The sequence below is a fragment of the Channa argus genome, chromosome 13 (genome assembly GCF_033026475.1).
Source record: "Channa argus isolate prfri chromosome 13, Channa argus male v1.0, whole genome shotgun sequence".
Taxonomy (NCBI): Eukaryota; Metazoa; Chordata; class Actinopteri; order Anabantiformes; family Channidae; genus Channa; species Channa argus.
In genome coordinates, this window is record NC_090209.1 from 83945 (window position 1) to 106886 (window position 22942).

The window sequence follows — 22942 nt, forward strand, 5'->3', positions numbered from 1 at the left end:
CACTCCCCTACACATATAATCCTAAGGTGAAATAGATAGGTGGCAGCTAGGGTTCTCAGTGAGGGGTCAAATTTAAAAATAAACCACAAATAAATAAAGGCTTCTGTTGAGTGCATAACACCCAACACTAGGATTATTATCTTTTAGCAGGACAATGACCTGAAACACATAACCAAGACAACACTGCAGTGGCTTGAAGACCTTCACTGAGTGGCCCATCTGAACCCAGAATTATACCCCACAAAACATCTGTGGATAGACTATCCTGAAGATGGCAGTTCATAAATTCCACTCTCTCTTATCCAATCTGTTGGAGCTTGAGATGATCTGTCAGAAAAAAAGGGGATAAACTACCAAAATCCAGTTTTGAAAAATTTGTAGACTTACCAAAAGAAGACAGCTTTAGGCTATTAAGAGTGAATACTTTTGTAAATAAAACATTTAAACTTTAAATAATTTGCAAAAATTAAAAAAAAAGGAGAAAAAAACTCTAAAAACAGTGCCTAAAATAGGTTTTCACTTTGTTGTTATCAGGGTGTTGTGTGTAGACCAATGAAAATAAGAATTTATTATATAAGAAATAAAAAAATAAATTTTATAGCATAGTAAAATGTGCAGAAATTGGAGAGATGTGAATACCTTGAAGCATCTGAATATCTATCTGACATAGGACATATACTGGCAGTATATATAAGTTTTACTTGCTGTTGACTTGTTAATGTGATTTAAGGTTTTAAATCCTTCTTCAAAGTCTGAGTGAAGTTGAGTGGGAAGGTGAATGAGCAGAGGTCCAGAGGTACAGGCACGGTGAAAACTAACACCGATTTAGAAATTCAAGGATTAAAAAAAAATGACAATATAAACACCTTTGAAATAATGGCAATACAGAGACAATTCCTATACCCAATTAAGCCACAATCACAGCTGCTTGTAAGAACCCAAGTGATCATTTAAAGTCAAGATAGTGTGATGTCAAAAGCTCCAAGATTTTAATTTTTCCTCATACAACTAATCCCTGGAAGTCTTGGCAAAGTAAGTCAGCTATTATCTGTGCCATTCTATAAGATTCTCTTAGTGGGTTATATCTATGATGTAGTTGAAAAATTGGACAAAGGGGATTAGTTTGATGTTAAGGTATAACTCCCACTGGGAGTACCCTGTCTGTAATAGGCATATTTCCTTTATTGAAATTAACTCAACTTTTAAACAGGAGTGAAGAGTTTCATTAGAGTTAACAAACATTTAAATGAGCAAACATATCAGAAATGACAAATTAAAATCAATGCACACAAGAAATAAGCCTTCTCTTCCCTGAAGAAAAAAAGCTTAAGATTGAAAACAATTCCAACCTGTATGCACTGCCTAATTCTTTTTGCTTACGCGGTTCCCAAACATCTTGCGTGCTATGCTTGGGGTGCCAAGGATATGAGCTTAGCTCTTATGGAATTAATAATGTGGCTGGAAGTTCTTTAGGTCCTTTCAGGCACACACTTCAGGCACCTCAACCAACACACCCACATCCCACTCTATCGCCTGTGGGAGAGGCACAGCAGCGTTTCATCCATATGCCATCACCTTAAGACAGTGTCTAAGATATAGAGTCTTTGCTACCCTCTGGTAAGCTCCCACCATTTGTGACCAAATTACGGAGCAGTTTGCGCCGACCAGACTGGTAGTCCTCTTCATCGACGTTGACCAGCAGTTTTATAGCTTCATGGCCCACAGCCTGTTTCAGGGAATCTGTGATAAACACCCCTTTAAGGGCCTCTAACAATGATCCATTGATGTAGTCTCTCCAGAAGGCATCCAAGTAGGTGAGCTCAGAGAACTTTATATCACAGATGATGGAGCCCAAGTCTCGTGATTTAAGAATAGTGTTAGCCTGGTTAAAACGCTCAAACTGTCGCTCCACTGCCTCCTGTTTGTTGGAGAATACATTGCCCTGAAGTGCAGACTCATGCTGGCAGTATTCAGCACGAACCCGGAGGCGGATATCTAATAGAAGAGAGCAAAAGATCAACTGAGAGCAAGTTTAAAGACAATTGCCTATGTAGTAACCTAAATGTTGAACACATGTGTACTACCTGGCATCCAAATCAAAAATGTTGACACCTGTTCACAATAGTCACACTTAAAGGCAGGAGTGACATACAAGATGTATGAATAGGCATAAAAGAATCTGCTTGCAAACAGCATTCAATATTGAATTAAATCAAAATAACAAGAAAAGGTACATCACATAGTGAGATAAAGACACCCTACATGCCATTTGTATGCATCGAAATAATGCAACTCTAACCTAATAAAAATGTAAACATTCAGCTAGTACAAATTTTCATTCACTATTAGAAATAACAAAAATGGCCAGGAGTGTATAAAAAAACATTTAGTAAAATAACGAGAAACATATCAGTGCAAAAGTTTGCATCACCCCCTGATAAATTATTAAAAAGTAACTTTAACTTTTGATAAGAAACATTTTACTATCTGAATGTACATTCAATGTGTAGATGAAAAACTTTGTTTTACTCTTTTTGCCATGTCAAAATAAGGGGATGTAAAGTTTTGCACCCAACTGTATCTGTAAGCTACATAAATACCTATATGAGAATAATTGACAGGAGGACTGTACACAATAACAAACAAAATTGGTATTACAGTTTTCCTGTGTGTGTGTGTGAGATCCAAAACACATTTCATTCAACAGATTACTTAATCAGAGAGGGAATTAAAAGGTTTTAAACTGGCCAAGTCAATGACCAGACCTCAACCCAATCGAACATGCTTAACACCTGCTGAAGACAGGACTGAAGGGAGAACCCCTCAAAACAAACAATAACTGAAATTTACAGATATCCACCAACAGACTCATAAAGAACTGTTGCAACCTGTTAATAACGGGGATGTGGCTACACTCATTTATTACAGATGCAGCCATTGTGATGGGACAGAAATAGACTAACAGAGAAATTCATTACTGTAATAGGGGTTAACCCCAGCCCAGGACTTAGGCTACCTGCATGGCTCTGTATCCACACAACAGAGCTCCCACCTTGAAGCGGCACCCATCATAACTGGAGATCTTAACTATTTAATTAAAATGACAATAAAGATGAATCTAATCTAATCTAAATTTAGTCATAAATAAATAATTAGCAAATAGTCAACCAATATGGGCTTATTGAAGATGTCACAAAGAGGACAAAAAGTAACAGGTTGGGTCATGTTTAGAGGACTGCTTAAGATCACAGGAGGCACTTTGCTGTTATAAGGGCCAAAGCAATGTAGTACATAGTGGGTCCTGAGGTCACAAGATCTACAAGAAGGTGCAATAAAAGGGTTTTATTGCTTCACAACTGACATTGTGACAAGAATGATGACTGTCAACTGCGTGCACCTGGTTTCTTCATTCATGTTTTGTGAGAGTGGTTCCTGCTTTGGGTTTGAGTATAAATAGAAGGGGTTTGAGAGATACAAGTCAGAAAACACCAACATCCATGTGTTCTTCTCCATGCCGCCATGTATTAAACTGAGATGCTTCATCACACTGAGTTCTGTCTATAATTCTTCCAAGATCTAGTTAAACTTGATTAAGGCAGAGGGGAAAGTTCTATCACACAACCACAAATGTAAAAGTATTTTTTCGGGATTTTATATGAAACACCAAAACAAAGTGGCACATACGACTGTGGCACAGGAAGGTAGAGCGGTTGTCCACCAATCTCACAGTTGTTGGTTCAATCCCCGGCTCCTCTGGTCACATGTCAAAGTGTCCTTGAGCAAGACACTGAACCCCAGCTTAGTTGCTCCCAGTGAGTGTTGGCCCACTGGTGTATGAGTGTGTGTGTGATTGTGAGTGTGAATGGGTAAATAAGAAGCAGTGTAAAGCGCTTTGAGTGCCGATAGGTAGAAAAGCACTATATAAGTGCAGAACATTTACATTTATATAATTGTGAAATGGAAAGAAAATTATATTCGTTTTTTTATTTTTTTACAAATAAATATCTGAAAGGTCTGGTATGCATTTGTATCCAGCACCCTTTACTATGACACCCCTAACTAAAATCTAGTGCAACCATTTGCCTACAGAAGTCACCTAATTAGTAAACAGAGTCCACCAGTGTGTAATTTAATCTCAGTATAAATGCACCTGTTCTATAAAGCCCTCAAAGGTTTTTTAGAGAACATTAGTGAACAAACAGGATCATGAAGCCCAAGGAACATACAAGACAGGTCAGGGCTAAAGTTGTGGAGAAGTTTGAATTAGGTTATGAAAATATATCCCAAGCTTTGAACATCTCCCGAAGCACTGTACAATCCATCATCCGAAAATGGAAAAAAGTATGGGACAACTGCAAACCTACTAAGACATGGCCGTCCACGTAAACTGACAGGCCAGGCAAGGAGAGCATTAATCAGAGAAGCAGCAAAGATGTCAATGGTAAATCTGGAGGAGCTGCAAAGATCTACAGTTCAGGTGGGAGAATCTCTCCACAGGACAACTATTAGTCGTCCGATCAAAAACAAAATACAAAAGGAAGAGTGGCAAAAAGAAATCCATTGTTAAGAGACAGCCATAAGAAATCCCCTTAGCAGTTTGCGACAAGCCATGTGGGTGGAGACAGAAAACATTCAGACGAAGATACTCAGATGAGACCAAAACTAAACTTTTTGGCCTAAATGGAAAAACGCTATGCTGGGCGGAAACCTAATACTGCACATAAAAGCTAGTAGAGACTACCCCAAAAGAATTAGAGTGAAAGGTATTTCTACAAAGTATTGACTAAGGGGGGCTGAATACAAATGCACACCATGCTTTTAAGATATTTATTTGTAAAACTTATGAAAACCATTTATGGTTGTAAAATGTGGAATTGTTCAAGGGGTATAAATTCAAGGCTTTGTATAAAAGGTAGGAAACTACATGAAACTTAGCTTGGCACCCTAATGTAATGGAAAGGTGTAATTTTTCTAAAGATAAAGATGAATACCTGACTAATTAAAAGACACACTCTCTACCATTTATTTTGCCATTATGTGTGCAGGCATATTTTGAAATAATTTCCATAACTTTTTACTTTATGGATTTGAGCAATGCAACCCAGTTCAATGACAGAGAAACATTTAAATCATGTCATTACATTCTAGTATTGTTTTATTTTTAGCTTCTGTACAAAAGATCTTTCACTGACAACACACGTCACCTGAGACCCTACTGCTACACTGTCTATGTTGCTGACAGGATTTACATAATAACAACATGCCTGAAAATAAAAAGCAAAACAGCCAGGCAAATAAAATGCATTTCCAACTTTTTCATCACTTTCATTAACATCACAGCTGACATAAATGTGTCTGTGGGTAAAGGATGCAGACAGGATCAGACATTATTAGTTGCAGTTGGATTAAAAAAAGCATTCCATTAAAGCACAAATAACCTAATGATATAATGTGCACTGCATGTGATTTTTCTCCATTTAGCATTTAGCAGATCAAGAAAGGAGATAGCTGAACGAGCTTCTCCCCACAAAGTCTGCCTGGCTCTTTACCTGAACAGGCTGTGGATGTTTTATCAGTCTGTGATTGCCTGTTACATGCTGTTGGCTGTTGAGACAGCAACATGAACGTGGCCATCACCAAAAGAACAGACAACTTAATCAGGAGGGCTGGCTCTGTTTTGAAGGGGTTGGTAAAGCTTGTACATGTGGAGGATTTTGTCCAAACTCCTCTGAGTTATGAACACTCCCTCCAACCCCCTGCATAGTGTACAGGCTTGGCAGAGAAGCACCCTCAGCCAGAGACTGATCACTGCAGCCCCACAGAACATCCTTCTTCTAGTGGCCATTAAACTGTTCAAGTCGTGGTTTTCCATTAACTAGGTTACTTAAAGTTAAAGTTTGGGTGATGTGTTCATTTTGTTCTAAATAAAAAACGGAATGCAAAGATTTGCAATAAACAACATATCAGAGGTTGAAACTGAGGCATTTTTCCATTTCATGAAAATTATGGGCTCATTTTGAATTTGATGGCAGCAACACATCTCAAAAAGTTATAACAGGGTAATATTAGCATCACCTCTTTTTTGAACATTTATCTGTACACTTCTGGGAATAAGGAGACCAGCTGCTGGAGTTTAGGAGAGGAATGTTGCCCCATTCTTGTCTTATGCAGGACTCTAGCTGCTCAACAGTCATGGGCCTATGTTGCCAGATGTTTTGTTTTATGATGCACCAAATGTTTTCTATTGGTGAAAGGTCTGGACTGCAGGCAGGCCAGTTCAGCACACCGACTCTTCTCCTGCAAAGCTATGCTGTTGTGATGGATGCAGTATGGGGTTTAGCATTGTCTTGGTAAAATATGCAAGGCCTTCCCAAAAAAGACGTTATGTGGAGGGGAGCATATGTAACTCTGAAACCTCTTTGTACTTTTCGGCATTGATGTTGGCATTCAGTTGGATGGCCCCTCTCATCTTTGGTCCATGTTACATGGTGTGAACATTTTCCAACAATAATTTCAAGTTTTGATTTAGCTGAGCACAGATCAGTTTTCAATTTTTTCTCAGACCATTTAAACGGAGAACACAGCAGCATTTCTGAATTGTGTTCATATGGCTTCTTTGCAGGATTCAGCTTAACTTACATTTGTGGATTTTAAAGGGTTTCCTGGACGTGTTCCTGAGTCCATGCAGTAGAGAATCATGGCAATTTTAATGCAGTGCTGCCTGCGGGCCCGAAGATCACGCACATCCAGTTTTGACTTTCGGCCTTGTCCCTTGTGCACAGAGATTCCTCCAGATTCTCTAAAGATATTATTATTGTAGATGGTGGGATCTGTAAAATCTTTGCAATTTTACATTGAAAAACATTTTCCTGATTCAACATCTGATATGTTCGTTTATGATCTATTGTAAAAAAAAAAATGGGTTAATGAGATTTCATTGCAATATTGCATCTTGTTGGTAATTATTTTTTACGCATCGTCGCAACTTCTTTGAATTTGGGGTTGTATATAAAAGAAAAAAAAAGTTTCCGGTCACTGGGACTGACTGAGCGCCAACATGACTAGAGCTGGCTCTAATCACAGCCCAAACATTTCGTAAAGCTCTATGTTTGGTAAATGATTTCACAGTGCAGAGTAGGGCCCATGATCATTTTAGAGAGAAATATATAGACTAATAATATGAGAATTCATTCAAGACAACATCCAGTTCTATCACTGCTGATGCTGGCATAGAATTTATTTTAGTATGTTTTATTAATTATCTTCTTCTTCTTCTTTTCCTTTCGGCTGCTCCCTTTCAGGAGTCGCCACAGCGAATCGTGTGCCTCCATCTAACCCTGTCCTCCGCGTCCTCTTCTCTCACACCAACTAACTTCATGTCCTCTCTCACTACATCCATAAATCTCTTATAGACCTCCTGCCTGGCAGCTCCAACCTCAGCATCCTTCTACCGATATATTCACAGTTTCTCCTCTGAACATGTCCAAACCACCTCAATCTGTCCTCTCTGACTTTATCTCCGAAACATCTAACATGAACTGTCCCTCTGATGTCCTCATTCATGATCCTGTCCATCCTCGTCACTCCCAAAGAGAACCTCAACATCTTAAGCTCTGCTACCTCCAACTCTGCCTCCTGTCTTTTATTTAATGCAACTGAAGCCGAACAACATCGCTGGTTTCACCACCGTCTTGAACACCTTTCCTTTCATTCTTGCTGATACTCTTTTATCACACAACACACCTGACACTTTTCTCCACCTGTTCCAACCTGCCTGCACTCGCCTCTTCACCTCTTTTCCACACTCTCCGTTGCTCTGAACCGTTGACCCTAAGTACTTAAAGTCCTGCACCTTCTTCACCTCTGCTCCCTGTAACCTCACCGTTCCACCTGGGTCCCTCTCATTGACACACATGTATTCTGTCTTACTGGGGCTAAGCTGCATTCCTCTGTTTTCCAGAGCAGACCTCCACCTCTCTAGATTTTCCTCCACCTGCTCCCTGCTCTCACTACAAATCACAATGTCATCTGCAAACATCATAGTCCATGAATATTCCTGTCTAACCTCATCTGTCAGTCTGTCCATCACCAGAGCAAACAAGAAGGGTCTCAGAGCTGATCCTTGATGCAGACCCACGTCCACCTTGAACTCCTCTGTCAAACCTACAGCACCTCACCACTGTCTTACAGCTCTCATACATGTCCTGCACCACTCTAACACACTTCTCTGCCGCTCCAGACGTCCTCATACAATACCACAGCTCCTCTCTCTGCACCCTGTCATACGCTTTCTCTAAATCTACGAAGACACAATGCAACTCACTATGACCTTCTCTGTATTTCTCCATCAGCATCCTCAAAGCAAATACTGCATCTGTTGTACTCTTACTAGGCATGAAACCATATTGCTGCTCACAAATGTTCACCTCTGCCCTTAGCCGAGCTTCCACTACTCTTTCCCACAACTTCATTGTGTGACTCATCAGCTTTATTCCTCTGTAGTTGCCACAGCTCTGCACATCTCCCTTGTTCTTAAAAATTGGTACCAGTACACTTTTCCTCCAGTCCTCTGGCATCCTCTCACTCTCCAAGATCTTGTTAAACAAACTAGTCAAAAACTCTACTGCCATCTCTCCTAGACACTTCCATACCTCCACAGGTTTGTCATCAGGACCAACTGCCTTTCCACTCTTCATCCTCTTCATCATCCTCCTCACTTCACTCTTACTAATCTTTGCTACTTCCTGCTCCACACCAGTCACCTCTTCTACTCTTCGTTCCCTTTCATTTTCCTCGTTCATCAACTCTTCAAATTTCTCCTTCCATCTTCCCATCACACTCCTGGCACCTGTCAATACATTTCCATCCTTATCTTTAATCACACTAACCTGCTGCACATCCTTCCCATCTCCATCTCTTTGTCTGGCCAACCTGTACAAATCCACCTCTCCCTCTTTAGTGTCCAACCTAACATACAAGTCCTCATATGCTCTTTGTTTGGCCTTTGCCACCTCTACCTTCACCTTATGCTGCATCTCCCTGTACTCCTGTCTACTCTCTTCTGTCCTCTCAGTGTCCCACTTCTTCTTAGCTAACCTCTTTCTCTGTATACACTCCTGAACTGCCTCGTTCCACCACCAAGTCTCCTTGTCCGCTTTCCTCTTTCCAGATGACACACCAAGTACCCTCCTACCTGTCTCCCTGATCACATTAGCTGTAGTGGTCCAGTCATCTGGAAGCACTTCCTGAACACCCAGAGTCTGTCTCAGCTCCTCCCTGAAACATTCTTCCTTTTTCAACTTCAACCACTTCGTACTCTGCTCTGCCTTAGTTCTCTTCATCTTCCTCACCACCAGAGTCATTTTATACACCACCATCCTGTGTTGTCTGGCTAAACTCTCCCCTACCAATGCTTTACAGTCACTGATCTCTTTCAGATTACAACGTCTACACAAGATGTCGTCCACCTGAGTGCTTCTACCTCCGCTCTTGTATGTCAACCTATGTTCCTGCCTTTTCTGGAAGAAAGTGTTCACTACAGCCATTTCCATCCTCTTTGCAAAGTCTACCACCATCTGTCCTTCTGCGTTTCTGTCCTGAAGACCAAGATTGCCCATTACATTCTCATCACCTCTGTTCCCTTCACTTACATGTCCATTTAAATCTGCTCCAATCACCACTCTCTCACCTCTGGGGATGCTGTGCATCACTTCATCTAACTCAGTCAAGAATTTCTCCTTCTCTTATAACTGACATCCTACCTGTGGGGCATAACACCTCACAACATTGAACATCACACTTTCGATTTCCAGCTTCAGACTCATCAACCTGTCTGATACTCTTTTCACCTCTAGAACATTCCTCACCAACTCCTCTTTCAGGATAACTCCTACTCCATTTCTCTTCCTATCTGACCCATGGTAAACAACTTGAACCCTGCTCCTAAGCTTCTAGCCTTGCTACCTTTCCACCTCAGATGGCTCAGATGCCACTACAGTGTTCTCTACTGAATAAGAGTTCAGGAAAGAAACCAATATTAAATAATTATTACAATGGATATTAGTTTAACTAAAATTTAAGCCCCTGCCATAATGAACTCTCTGCACGTCCTTCCTGGTGAGCCTAAATTAAAATACAGACTAATCATAATAATAATAATAATGATTATCATCACTTACAGTCATAGTTGATCACTTAAGCAGAAAATATGAACACTTAAAGTGTCCTTGAGCAAGACGCTGAACCCCCGTAGTTGCTCCAGCCGACTGTTGGCCAGCTGCATTGCAGCTTCCCCATCAGTGTGTGGGATTGTGAGTGTGAATGGTAAATGGTAATTGTTATATGGTCTGCACTTTTATAGCGGTTTTCTACCTATTGGCACTCAAAGCATTTTACACTGCTTCTTATTCATCCATTCGCACTCACAATCACACAGACACTCATACACTTATGGGGGGACACCACTGGTTCACCAAATGGTTGAATAAGAAGCGCTTTAAAGGCCTATGAGTGCCAATAGGTAGAAGAGCGCTATATAAGTGCAGACCATTTACATGACAGTGTCACAGCCAGGGCGCTGACTGACTGTACAGATTAGCTCAAGGGGATCTTTACTATATTGTTAAACCTATCCTTAGCACAGTCCTGTCCCACCCTGCCTGAAGTACTCAACCATTATCCCTGTCCTAAAAAGACCATGCTAAACAGTTTAAATGACTAACAGCCAGTGGTTCTGACTCCATTTGTTATGAAAGATTTTGAGAAACTGGTCAGAAGTCATCATCATCATTAAAGGATTTCCACTCACATTCAACCCCCACCAGTTTACATACAGGGGATTGACAGAGGATGTTATACCCATATCCCTCCATACAACCCTGGCCCATTTGGAAAAGGACGACAGCTATGCCAGGCTTGTTTTCATTGATTTTAGCTCAGAATTTAATACGATTATCTCTTGCAGAAGGGTAACAAACTTAAATAAGCTCAGTCTCCCACATTCCACCTGTCTCTGAATTAAGGACTTCCTCAGCGATCCCTCACAGAGAGTCAATGTAGGGCCTCACCTTTCCCATGAATTCAGCCTCAACCGGCTCTCCACAACGATGTGTGCTGAGTCCGATACTGTACACTTTTTATACACATGAGTGCACCCCCACCCACCCAAGCAACTCCATCCTGAAGTTCGCAGGAGACACATCTGTGGTCAGGCTCATGATAGGGGGAAATAAGTCTGTATACAGGGATATGGTGGAAAAATTGTCATTGTGGTGCAGCGATAACAACTTAACAGTTGTTACCAGGACAATTGTTAACAGAACAGTTGTTAGTTGTTAACGGGACAGGTAACAAAACAAAACCCAAGGAAATAATAGTGACTTTAGGAGGAACAGATCTGACATTCAGCCCATAAACATTTTTGAGAAAAGACAAAAATAATTGTTCATATCTATATTGTATTTTTATTTACCACATGTTTGCTTCTCTCTGCAGTCCGCTGAGGAATGGCTTCTCTTCCGTTTGCGGTTTGGTACAGTAGGAGTTGGTTTTGTTCGGGGTGGCCCAACATGGGATCCTGATGAAGAGCAGCAAATGACTGGCTGAGGACCTAAAGGGCAAAATTTGTTTGTTAATTAATCTTCTATATTATAGAATAAAGAAATGGAACGGACAAAATTACTGACCTGTTCTGTGGGGTGCAGTTTCCTTGGACTCCAAAGTTCCTCTTGGTGAAATATAGCGCACTGATGTTTCTTCCAGGTACTTGTCAACAGGATCTGGGCAAACTAAAAACAACACATTTTCTAATGTTATTTTTAATTGCAATGGAAGTCACCTTTAAATCAGTGAAATTCATTACACTGAAAGCACAGATGATGTTGCAACACTTTTATCCACTTTTATCCATTTTCCACCAAGCCAACTGGCTGGTTCACAGCCAGTGCCTATTTTAGTTCTTTTTTTGGCATTTCAACAGCAAAAGAACCTACTCACCTACCGACAGTAATGCGAGACATGATCCTACAGCAGTTTAATTGTTGTTAATTTTTATTTAAGTCAGGTGACTTAATTTTGGTGAATGTAGAACAGTCTAAATGCTGCAATGATCAAAAAATAACTGTTATAGTGGCCATGATTCTGCAGAAATTTGCAGAAGAGTTTTGACTGAATTATTTGGTAGAAAAAAACAAGTTTCACCTTTGTGGAAAAAGAGCAGCAGAAGGATCCTCAACACTGTTGAGAATCCTGGCAGGGAGCTAAAAGGTACTTTAGCTTAGAAGTAAAGCTCATGCGAGTTTGAGACTGACTCTTGGCAAAAATAGAGCATTCTCTTATTTTTAGCACGACTGCAGTGGTTGAACTCATTTATCAGGCTTTAGCCACTTTGGTACACAAACGTATCTTAAGAGTTGAAATATGATGCTGCCAGTTTGGCTGAAGGGAAAATGTACATATTTTATTTGAAATTACAAATACGTGTGGACTCACAGATCAATATAGAAAAAGAAAAATGCTAACAAAAATTAACAGAAGTTCAATACAAGTCCAATATAAATTTAATTTAATTGTTTTTATTTTGTTTATAGGCCTACACACAGCCTGCAAGTCTATCTACACAAATCAGTTTAGCTTTGTTTGTTTTTTTAAAAGTCAGTTTGTGTTAGAGTTAAGATTATTTTGTCACTATACAACAGCTACTGTTAAGTTGTGTTTAAATGTAACCATCAGTGTTGAACTAAGCTTTGGCTGTCCCCAAGAACACTGCTGCCCCAATTTTAAATAATCCTCCCATCCTCAAAGTCTGGACACACAAGTATGGAGTTCAAACTTGCCACGTCCAAACCTCAGCAGTCCAAAGCTGACACACACAAACTTGGCATACTCTGTTATAAGAAATGCTTATTCACATCTAAAAGCATTTGAGCAAAGCTTGTCTTTCCGATCAATTAAAGATAAGCAAAGGTTTCTTATGGTTATAGGTTCATTAGGTTCAAGTATAGGTTCAAGCCAGACCCCCTCCAGTGCTACTGTAAAAACATGAAAGCAGAACATGGCTGCCCAAATGGCATATACATACAGCAAAAGAATAATCTGATTTCTCCTCCACCTTAAAGCTATTTTGGAAGCCTGGCTCACAGGGGGTGGAGGAAAAGACAGCTGATCCACAGAAAATCAGCATGTTTATTATTTTGCAAGCAGCAGTTGAGACCTTTGACAGTTCTCATTGTGTTATTCAAATATTGCACACAAATATTCAAATATCAGACACATTTCAGCATTTCCCACAGAATTTGACTACACTTGCAGTGATGCCTGCAAGAACAAGCTGGCTGTGATTTATGGGGCGACTGTGGCGCAGCAGGTAAAGCAGTTGTCTACCAATCCCAGGGTTGCTTGTTTAATCCCCGGCTCCGTTAAATTTAGTTTTTCCTCCCAAGTGTTGCCTAGGGCTTGCTCAAGGGGGATTTGCACAGGAAGAGCTGTAGCCCTGAAAGCTTTGTTATCTGCAGATGCACAATTTAATCACTTACATTTTTTAAAGTTTAAATCATCAACAACCTGAACTGTTGCCTTTGTATTTAAAGTTGTTCCAACTTTTGTGTGTCACCAAAATATATGTTTATGCTATTTAATTATGTGAGAACACGAACAAAAAACTTACTCAAAAACATGGACACTTGTGGACAGGTCAAGTGCTGGGTAATGTGGTGGTGCTCTGGAATTGCATGAATGGTGCTTAAATGGGGTGAGGTTACTTTGGAATGTAAACATTCCCTTATCAGGCAAATGGAACAGGAGGCAGCTAAAAGCTGGCTGCGAGTTGGCTGTAACCAAATGAGAGTAGCAATTTTGAGCTGCTGCAGTGCTTAACTTTTCCCACATTTTGGTATGTTACAGCCTTATTCCAAAATTGATTAAATTCATTATTTGTCTCAAAATTCTACAAACACTACCCAATATTGACAATGCGAAAAAAGAAATTTCAGGAATCTTTACAATTTAAAAAAAATGAAAGTATTTACTTTTTTTCCCATTTTTAATTTTTATCTTGATACTTTCTGGATGTACTGTACAGATGCAGCAGCTCGAATGTGAATATTCAGGTTCGTTAATCTCACTCATTGTTCAATTCAAGTGCATTTTGTTACAAATGCATCTGCTTAAGTTACAGCAGGGTTTGACATTAAGTTATTTCAAACACTTGAAAATGGGCATTAGGATCAGAATAATAATAATATTTTATTAACAAATAAAACATAAAACTGAAAGGTAATAATAGTATATAAATAAATGTTAAAGTTGGGTCAACTGTGGTACAACCGAAGGGGTTAAAATATAAAAAACATCTATAGTGTTATTACTGTGACTAAGGGATTATGAACTAATTACTGAGTTTTCCTGACTTTACACCTTATATTTAAGAAGCTCATTGATTTAAAATACTGGAGGCCCTGATTCAATATTTTTCAGCATAAAACCTTCACATGACATAGGTGAGACTGAGGTTGAATTTCAATAATGCATAAAAAGATACCTACAGGCAGGAGTGCTCTTCCATCCGTTTATTGCATCTAAATTGAATGTTATCACACTGTTAACATTGTGAATTTAAAGAGGCAGTTTTAACAGGAAAATTATTATCAGTAACAAACAGAGAGGTAACTGCAAGTACCTGTGTTTTGGATAGTTATTCATAGTAAAAGAACCTACTTAATTCAGCCATGTGGTAATAATGTTATTAGCCTATACAGTGTTTCCCCATCAAACATTTTCAGGCACGGTGGCAAAGGGATGAAAGAGATTTTGCATGCAGACACAAGATTTTGGTTATTTCTTTCTTGTGTAGCATGTTTGGTGAATTCCATGTAAAGGTTCAGCAAAACCAGGTGAGTATTAATTACATGCATTTATTGCATGCAATATATTCAAGATCATATCAGTTTATAATTGAAAATATATGTGCTCAAGTCAAATATTTCTCATCGAAAATAAATTATATTTCATTTAACACATTTCTATTTAAGTTTGTTTTAAATTTATGAGGCCAACAAATTGGAACTTACCATAGGTAGTCTGATATTTTTGCTTATACATAGATTTGGTATCAGCACAAAATCATATTGTCAGAACTAATGTCACGGCTCTCTATTGTAAACATTACACAAATCCATTGTCAGGTCTGTGCATCTGTCTGACCATCCCAAACACACACACACCTAGAGTGAAGAGGCCACAGTGGAGCAGACTAGAGCAATGTGCACTTTAGTAGTATTCATAAAAAACCTTGTGTGGAGGTGTGAACAGGTTTCATTGTGTCTTAGAATGGAGCTGCTGCACACCAATCAGAAAATAACGTTTCATTTCTGTGATTTACAGATTTGTTCTCACTAACTTCACCCCACATTCACTCACTATGTTACTCTACCACTGCTCTTGCTCTCATTGAGCTGGGGAGGAGGGGACAATTAAATGGTGCATTTAGGGACAGCAACAGACAAATCTATTGCAAGACATTATAAAGAAGCGGATACGTGGTGAACGTAATATCACAAGTTTTTAAAGTTTTCTGCCTGACATGTAGGCATGATGGGAGGTCTTGTGGCAAGACACTGCGAAGTAACAGATTTGCAACATGCTTCCTTGCCGAATTTTGGGACATTTTTTCTTGGCAGACAAAGGCTTTTGGAGAACAAGGGATACAAGGAGCATCTCCCCCCTGTTATCATGGGCCATGTGAGAGCACTGGGGAACAAAATGGACAAGCTAACTGTATTAGCCCGGAGTCAGAAGGAATACCGGGAGTGTAATTTGATGATTTCTTTTCAGAGTCCTGGGTACACATGGCCATTCTTGACCACAACATCTTCACTTAGAGATTTCAGACTGTTTGGGCTGACAGAGACTGTACACTAAGCACAAAGGAGCAGGGCTCACTGTTTTTATTAGCAACGGATGGTGCAATTCTGGACACATTACAATCAGGGATCGTATCTGTAGCCCCGACATTCAACTGATAGCTGTTGGTCTCAGGCCTTATTATTTACCCCATGAATTATCCTCGAAATGTTCCACATTTTGTCACGTTACACCCACAAACAAACATATTTTAGATTTTAAAATATTATATATTTTTGGAATTTTATGTGATAGACCAACACAAAGTGGTACATAATTGTAAAGAAAAAGGAAAATGATAAATGGTTTTCAAAATATTTTACAAATAAATATCTAAAAAGTTTGGCTGCTAACCCCACATTGACATGTGATGTCATCAACACTACAATAGCTAGACTGCAGACTAAACACCCGAGTGCCCTCATAATCTGTGGTGATGTTAATCATGTCTCCATTGACATAGCACTGCCCAAATTCACCCAGTATTTCACTTGGAAGACCAGAGAGGAGAGGACCCTGGATTTACTGTATGCTAATGTGGAGGATGCACACAGCTTCTCCCCCCTCCCCTCTCTGGGAACATCTCATCCCAACTTAGTGCTTCTCACCCCCTGCTATGTGTCCTTGAAGGTGAAGATCTGTAGGTTAAAGACTGCTACAGGGGGAAGCTAAAGTGAAAACTCCAAAGAGCATGAATGGGCTTGTTGATGAAAATAAAAAATGATTTTATGACTCTAGTGCCATAGTGGTAGAGTGACCTTTTTTAAAAAAGATGTACGGCCCTGACGTGATACAAATAAAAGTGTGTTTCCTACAACCAATGTTTCAATAAAGCTGTGCCTCCTGTCCGCACTGACCACACACTGAAACTTGTGTAAGGTACAGCGGAAAATCACACGTGTGAAACTCTGGACAATGTCCGAGACTGAAGTCTCCTGGCATTGTCCTAAATTCACGTGTGAAACAGGCTTTAGTTCACTTGGTTGTTCATGTTACAGAGTGAAAAATGACTCTGGTGGTGAGGAAGATGACGAGGACAAAGGCAGAGAAGAGGACGAAGCGGTGGAAGTTGAAAAGGGAAGAATGTCGTGTAGCTTTCAGAAAAGAGCTGAGACAGGCTCTGGGTGGTCAGGAGGTGCTTCCAGATGACTGGACCACTACAGCTAATGTGATCAGGGAGACAGGTAGGAGGGTACTCTTTGTGTTATCGAGAAAAAGGAAAGTGGACAAGGAGACTTGGTGGTGGAACAAGGAAGTTCAGGAGTGTATACGAAGAAAGAGTTTAGCTAATAAAAAGTGGGACACAGAGGACTGAAGACAGTAGACAGGAGTACAGGGAGATGCAGCGTAAGGTGAAGGTAGAGGTGGCAAAGGCCAAACAAAGAGCATATGAGGACTTGTATACTAGGTTGGACACTAAAGAGGGAGAGGTGGATTTGTACAGGTACAGGTACAGACAAAGAAATAGAAATGGGAAAGATGTGCAGCAGGTTAGGGTGATTAAAGATAAGGATGGAAATGTATTGACAGGTGACAGGAGTGTGATGAGAAGATGGAAGGAGAACTTTGAAGAGTTGATGAATGAGGAAGATGAAAGGGAACGAAGAGTAGAGGAGGTGACTGGTGTGGAGCAGGAAGTAGCAAAGATTAGTAAGAGTGAAGTGAGGAGGACGTTGAAGAGGATGAAGAGTGGAAAGGCAGTTGGTCCTGATGACAAACCTGTGGAGGTATGGAAGTGTCTAGGAGGGGTGGCAGTAGAGTTTCTGACAAGTTGGTTTAACAAGATCTTGGAGAGTGAGAGGATGCTGAGGAATGGAGGAGAAGTGTACTGGTACCAATTTTTAAGAACAAGGGAGATGTGCAGAGCTGTGGCAACTACAGAGGAATAAAGCTGATGAGTCACACAATGAAGTTGTGGGAAAGAGTAGTGGAAGCTCAGCTAAGGGCAGAGGTGAACATTTGTGAGCAGCAATATGGTTTCATGCCTAGAAAGAGTACAACAGATGCAGTATTTGCTTTGAGGACACTGATGGAGAAGTACAGAGAGGGTCAGAGGGAGTTGCATTGTGTCTTTGTAGATTTAGAGAAAACGTATGACAGGGTGCAGAGAGAGGAGCTGTGGTATTGTATGAGGACGTCTGGAGTGGCAGAGAAGTATGTTAGAGTGGTGCAGGACATGTATGAGAGCTGTAAGACAGTGGTGAGGTGCTGTAGGTGTGACAGAGGAGTTCAAGGTGGAGGTGGGTCTGCATCAAGGATCAGCTCTGAGCCCCTTCTTGTTTGCTCTGGTGATGGACAGACTGACAGATTAGACTGACAGTTAGACAGGAATCTCCATGGACTATGATGTCTACAGATGACATTGTTATTTGTAGTGAGAGCAGGGAGCAGGTGGAGGAACATCTAGAGAGGTGGAGGTCTGCTCTGGAAAACAGAGGAATGAAGCTTAGCCGCAGCAAGACAGAATACATGTGTGTGAATGAGAGGGACCCAGGTGGAATGGTGAGGTTACAGGGAGCAGAGGTGAAGAAGGTGCAGGACTTTAAGTACTTAGGGTCAAAGGTTAGATGGGGTTAGATGGAGGCACATGATTGGCTGTGGCGACCCTTGAAAGGAAATAGCCAAAATGAAAAGAAGAAGAAATGTTGTTCTCTTGCGGACAATGGGGGGACCCAATAAGTTAGTATAGTACGTCTAAAATGCCTTATTTCTCAGTTTGTCTGTCTCTCTTCTATACTTCAGTGGCTTTCTCAATGCTGAGCCTCATCAATTTCCACAGATTATTCTTTAAACCATAGTAAATATTTTTTATTTACTACAACCATTCTCCAATTAGGGGCCTCAGTAACTCAGTTGGTAGAGTGGCCGCCTACTGACTAATGTAGGGTCGGAGGTTTCAGCTGTTTCCAAGTTCTCAGAGAATAAGATCATCCAATTCCAATTTTTATAGTCAAAAGCAGCAAGCAAGCATTTAGGTACACAGTAAAATATTTAATTTACCTGTTACAATATATTTAATATGTTTTAGTTCATTTCTGTGCATTTATACCAAAACATTTCCTAGACAAATTTGTTCATTGAACTTGTCTGTTAACTTTCTTCTATTACAATTTTCTCACCAACTCTCTCCATTTCTATCTCTCCCTCTCTATTACCCACTCCTGCCTCTTAACTGCACACAATGTCTACAAAAAACAACATGTTGTCATAAATCCGTCAATTCTTTTGGTTCTCAGATATCACATCTAATTGTGTACTTTAGTTTTGGAATATGTGTTAGGCTTTTTATTAACTGATATAGGTTATATTTATCTGTGATTAGTGACATTTAAATTCCCTTTAAATGGTAAAGGTTCTGCACTTATATAGTGCTTTTCTACCTATTGGCACTCAAAGCGCTTTACACTGCTTCTTATTCACCCATTCATACACCGATGGAGGAGCTGCTATGTAGCTGGCCAACACTCACCGGGAGCAACTAAGTTGGGGTTCAGTGTCTTGCTCAAGGACACTTCAACATGTGACTGGAGGAGGTGGGTATTGAACCAACAACTGTGAGATTGGTGGACAACCGCTCTACCTTCCTGCGCCACAGTCGCCCACAACTTAACTTAAAGTTACCTACTTAATCTACTAAATCTTTATAATTATTTTTTACAAAATTTCTGTGAGTTGATATAAAATGCATATGGGGGGTCTGTATACATAAATAATGAATGAAATTTGCTTGGAAAAGATTTTTTTAAGCCCCTGTGTTACCCTCTTTGACCAAAATGAGTTCAGTGTCTATTTAAACTAAAGCCAACACATTTTACTCACCTGCCTGTCGTTTCTTTAGTGTGACATATGGTAACAAGTCGTGGCGGGTGATGATTCTTAGAAGCTGGAGAACGTGTCGAAAATTGGTCTCGTCACAGCGACCCTGGCGCTCTAAGGCCAACAGGAAATCCCTTCCATTCCTGATGCCACCACGCTCATACTCGTCAATCACATCTACAAACAGGAATGACAGTACCCGGACATCCCGATGTGTTAGCTGGGATCCAACTATGTCAAACATGCGATGGAGTGAGTACAACCCATGGGAACTGTCCACTGCTTCTTCAGGCCATGGTTCAAAGCACCCATCACTTCTGAACAAGCTGGAGTTGGTGCAGGAGGCAGGAACATTCCTGTTATGCACCTCCCCACTTGGTACTGACAGACTGGAGCAGCCTGGCCTACTTCTCAGAGCTCTGTGTACCAGAGGTCCAGCAGTTGCGTTGTTCTGATTTGAGTCCAGGTGATTAGCCTGAATGTGAGACCGGGCCTGCTGAGCAGAGGAGTTCTGGTCAAGCTGGGGGGGAATAACAGCATTGGGGAACTGTGGTTGCTGAGATGTCATTTCAGGGCCCAGTGAAAATAAGGGATGCTTCAATCCCTTCACCTCTTCCTGGTTTTCTTCTGATCCAACTGGTGAGCTATTGTGGAGAACATATAAATGTAAAATCTTTTTAGATCAAGGTTACCATTAGTGACCATCAAAATTAACCAATAACCATCTGCCTAATCTACTACTCTCCTTTCGGCTTATCCTGTGAGTTCAGGGTCGCCACAGCGGATCATTGTCCGCATGTTGATTTGGCACAGTTTTTACGCCGGATGCCCTTCCTGACGCAACCCTCCCCAATTTCTACCGGGCTTGGACCGGCACTGCATCGCTGGGGAGGGGGAATGAGCTGTTAGGGGTTCAGTGTCTTGCCCAGGGACACTTCGACATATAGCCACCGCCAGGGATCGAACCACTCACCCTGTGGTCCGTAAGCAACTGCCTTTACCAACTGAGCTATAGCCGCCCCAACCATCTGCCTAATACAACTCCAAAATATTTTTTCAAAAGTACGAATTTTCAACACACTAATTCTGAACTTGTGTTTAAATATTCATGTCCTGCGGTCGTCCACCGATGCTACAGTTGTTGGTTCGATCCCTGGCTCCTCTGGTCACATGTCGAAAGGTAGAGCAAAACACTGAACCTCAACTTAGTTGCTCGCGGTGAGTGTTGAAAAATATGTACTTTCCAAATGGCTGGTGTGTGTTCTCAATGTTAAACTAATCAAACAGTGTTTTCCCTATAATAGACATGGCAGGTTGCAATGCTGTAGTCCCCCAATTACACCAACACGATAGACATTTTTTAAAGATCTAATACTATCGATATATACACTTAGTTGGAAATATTCATTTGTGTTTGTGTCTTCTCCCTGCTTCATTCTGATTCACTTTTAGAATAATTTTTATTCACAATTATATCTTTATTTTTCTCATTTTAAGGGCAGAACAGTTGAGTTTACCTGCCATAACAAAAAATGACTGTACGTGTTTCTGTTCCCATGTCTGTTCAGCTGGGGTGTAAGCTATGCACCAATCAGCCACAAAATTAGTACCATTTATTGGTTTTATATACCTATTAGCACAAAAGTGGTAAAGTCTGACCCTTATTTTTTTATTAATTACTGTACATGTTTTGCCATAATTACCATAGTGTTATTTAAAATGTATGGTTTTCTTAGTGGAGTACTTTAACTTTTGTACTTTAGTTAAAATGTAGATAATGTGCTTATAAAAACATAACAATCTACTAGCTAGAAATGGTTAATTAGCCATCTATAGATGCATGATTATTGCATAAGATTTCATTGAAAAGGCCAAATTTTATGTTTCTGAAAAAGTGTGATACTTTGGTTACAGTACCAGAGAGAAGATGAGAAAACCTTCGAAATGAAAGCCTGGAAACCTAAACATTTTTTCTTTTGTGTTGCATTATATTTTTCTTGAGTTTTCAAAAATACATAATTTTCTTTTTCTAGATATTGTATTTAAAGTTAATAATTTTACTAACGTTATTATGACATCTCTACTTCTAACACATGTGAGGGTTCCAAGGGCTTTTCACGTTATGTCAGAATTCAATTGAGGATGACAAAAACAAAACAGTCTCATCAGTTGAGTAGATGTCCGCTTCCTTGAGTGGAAAATTAGAGATGATGACATGAAATATGTATAACATTTTAAATGTGACATTTGAATGTAAATACACAGCATTAAATTACTTTTCACCACATACGGCTAAAAAGCTGGGTAACTTGCCAAACGTAAGTAAGCAAAATTGCGATTATTATATGCAAAACACTACTGAAAATGTATGCAATACCTTTTATGTGTGGTCGCTAACTTAAACAGGAATATACTTATTTGCGAATAACTAGTCATAATAATATCGTTAACGGTGCAGCTTTCCTAGTGATTTGCACCTTGGTTTATTTTAACCAATGTTAGCTTTACGTTGCTAGCTATAGTTCACGACTGCTAAAGTAACTAAAGCAACGTTTCGCAAAACCAGCAAAACAGATATTCAAAACACGATACTTTTAATGCCCCATCAGATCATGATAATTGTACATTACCTCTTGCGTTTAAGAATTCTGAGGAGTCCGACACTGGTAAAGTTCGGTAGGCCGCTTGCATTCACGCTATTAAGTCTTCCAGTATCTAACAGCACAGCAAAGCTTCTTACAAGAGAGAAAAACTCAACGTGTTTATTTGCTTCTGTGGACTACACGGGATGTACACATGCATTTCCAGTGTCTTGACGTGCTGTGTTCGTTTATTTGTTTAGTCCGCAGACATGTACTATTGGGATAAAAAGCAATTCCGTTCTTCAGCTAAAATGAAAGAACTTCCAGTTTACAGCATAGTTCAGTTCCGGTGTTGTGTCGTCACCTATACACCCCCCGCTTCTATTTTCTTCTTTGCTTAGGCAGAAAAAAGGCTGCAAGGGCGTATTTCTGCCCTCTGTCGATTGTTATATATTATTCCTTTTTCAAACAGTTCGTTATTTGGTTGGCATGTATATTCTTACGCTGTGTAGATATTCCAGCACCATATAGTTCTTCTAAATATTAAGAAGGTAGTAAGTTTGTGTGTAGAGTAAAAACAGTTTCTCCAAGTGCTTCCAGGTCTCTGCAGCTTCTTCCTTGCTTCAGTCTCACATTTACCATGTCAG

General features: G+C 40.0%; 1 protein-coding gene across 2 annotated transcripts; it reads right to left on the minus strand.

Annotated features, from left to right (window-relative positions):
* Positions 1 to 1122: 1122 nt before the first annotated feature.
* Positions 1123 to 22637, minus strand: dedd (death effector domain containing). Of its 2 annotated transcripts, XR_010916348.1 has the most exons (6): positions 22344 to 22637; positions 19717 to 20357; positions 11685 to 11786; positions 11471 to 11608; positions 6640 to 6901; positions 1859 to 1995 (listed from the first exon to the last, which is right to left on the minus strand). XR_010916348.1 is itself a non-coding variant. In XM_067526979.1 (5 exons), the coding sequence occupies exons 2-5, from the start codon at positions 20279 to 20281 to the stop codon at positions 1589 to 1591; spliced, it is 1212 nt and encodes a 403-aa protein (XP_067383080.1). In that variant the 5' UTR covers positions 20282 to 20357; positions 22344 to 22634; the 3' UTR covers positions 1123 to 1588. The 2 variants fall into 2 exon arrangements, 1 of the variants encoding a protein (XP_067383080.1); XM_067526979.1 differs by lacking the exon at positions 6640 to 6901 and having other exon boundaries at positions 1123 to 1995; positions 22344 to 22634.
* Between the last annotated feature and the right edge of the window lie 305 nt (positions 22638 to 22942).

Bases quoted from the DNA above. Each gene is read 5' to 3' on its own strand.
- dedd (XM_067526979.1), bottom strand. From the start codon at position 20,281: ATGACATCTCAGCAACCACAGTTCCCCAATGCTGTTATTCCCCCCCAG. The intron at 11,787-19,716 runs GTGAGTAAAATG...TGTTGTTTTTAG, and splicing joins ACTAAAGAAACGACAGGCAG to TTTGCCCAGATCCTGTTGAC. The intron at 11,609-11,684 runs GTCAGTAATTTT...TTTGCCCTTTAG, and splicing joins AACTGCACCCCACAGAACAG to GTCCTCAGCCAGTCATTTGC.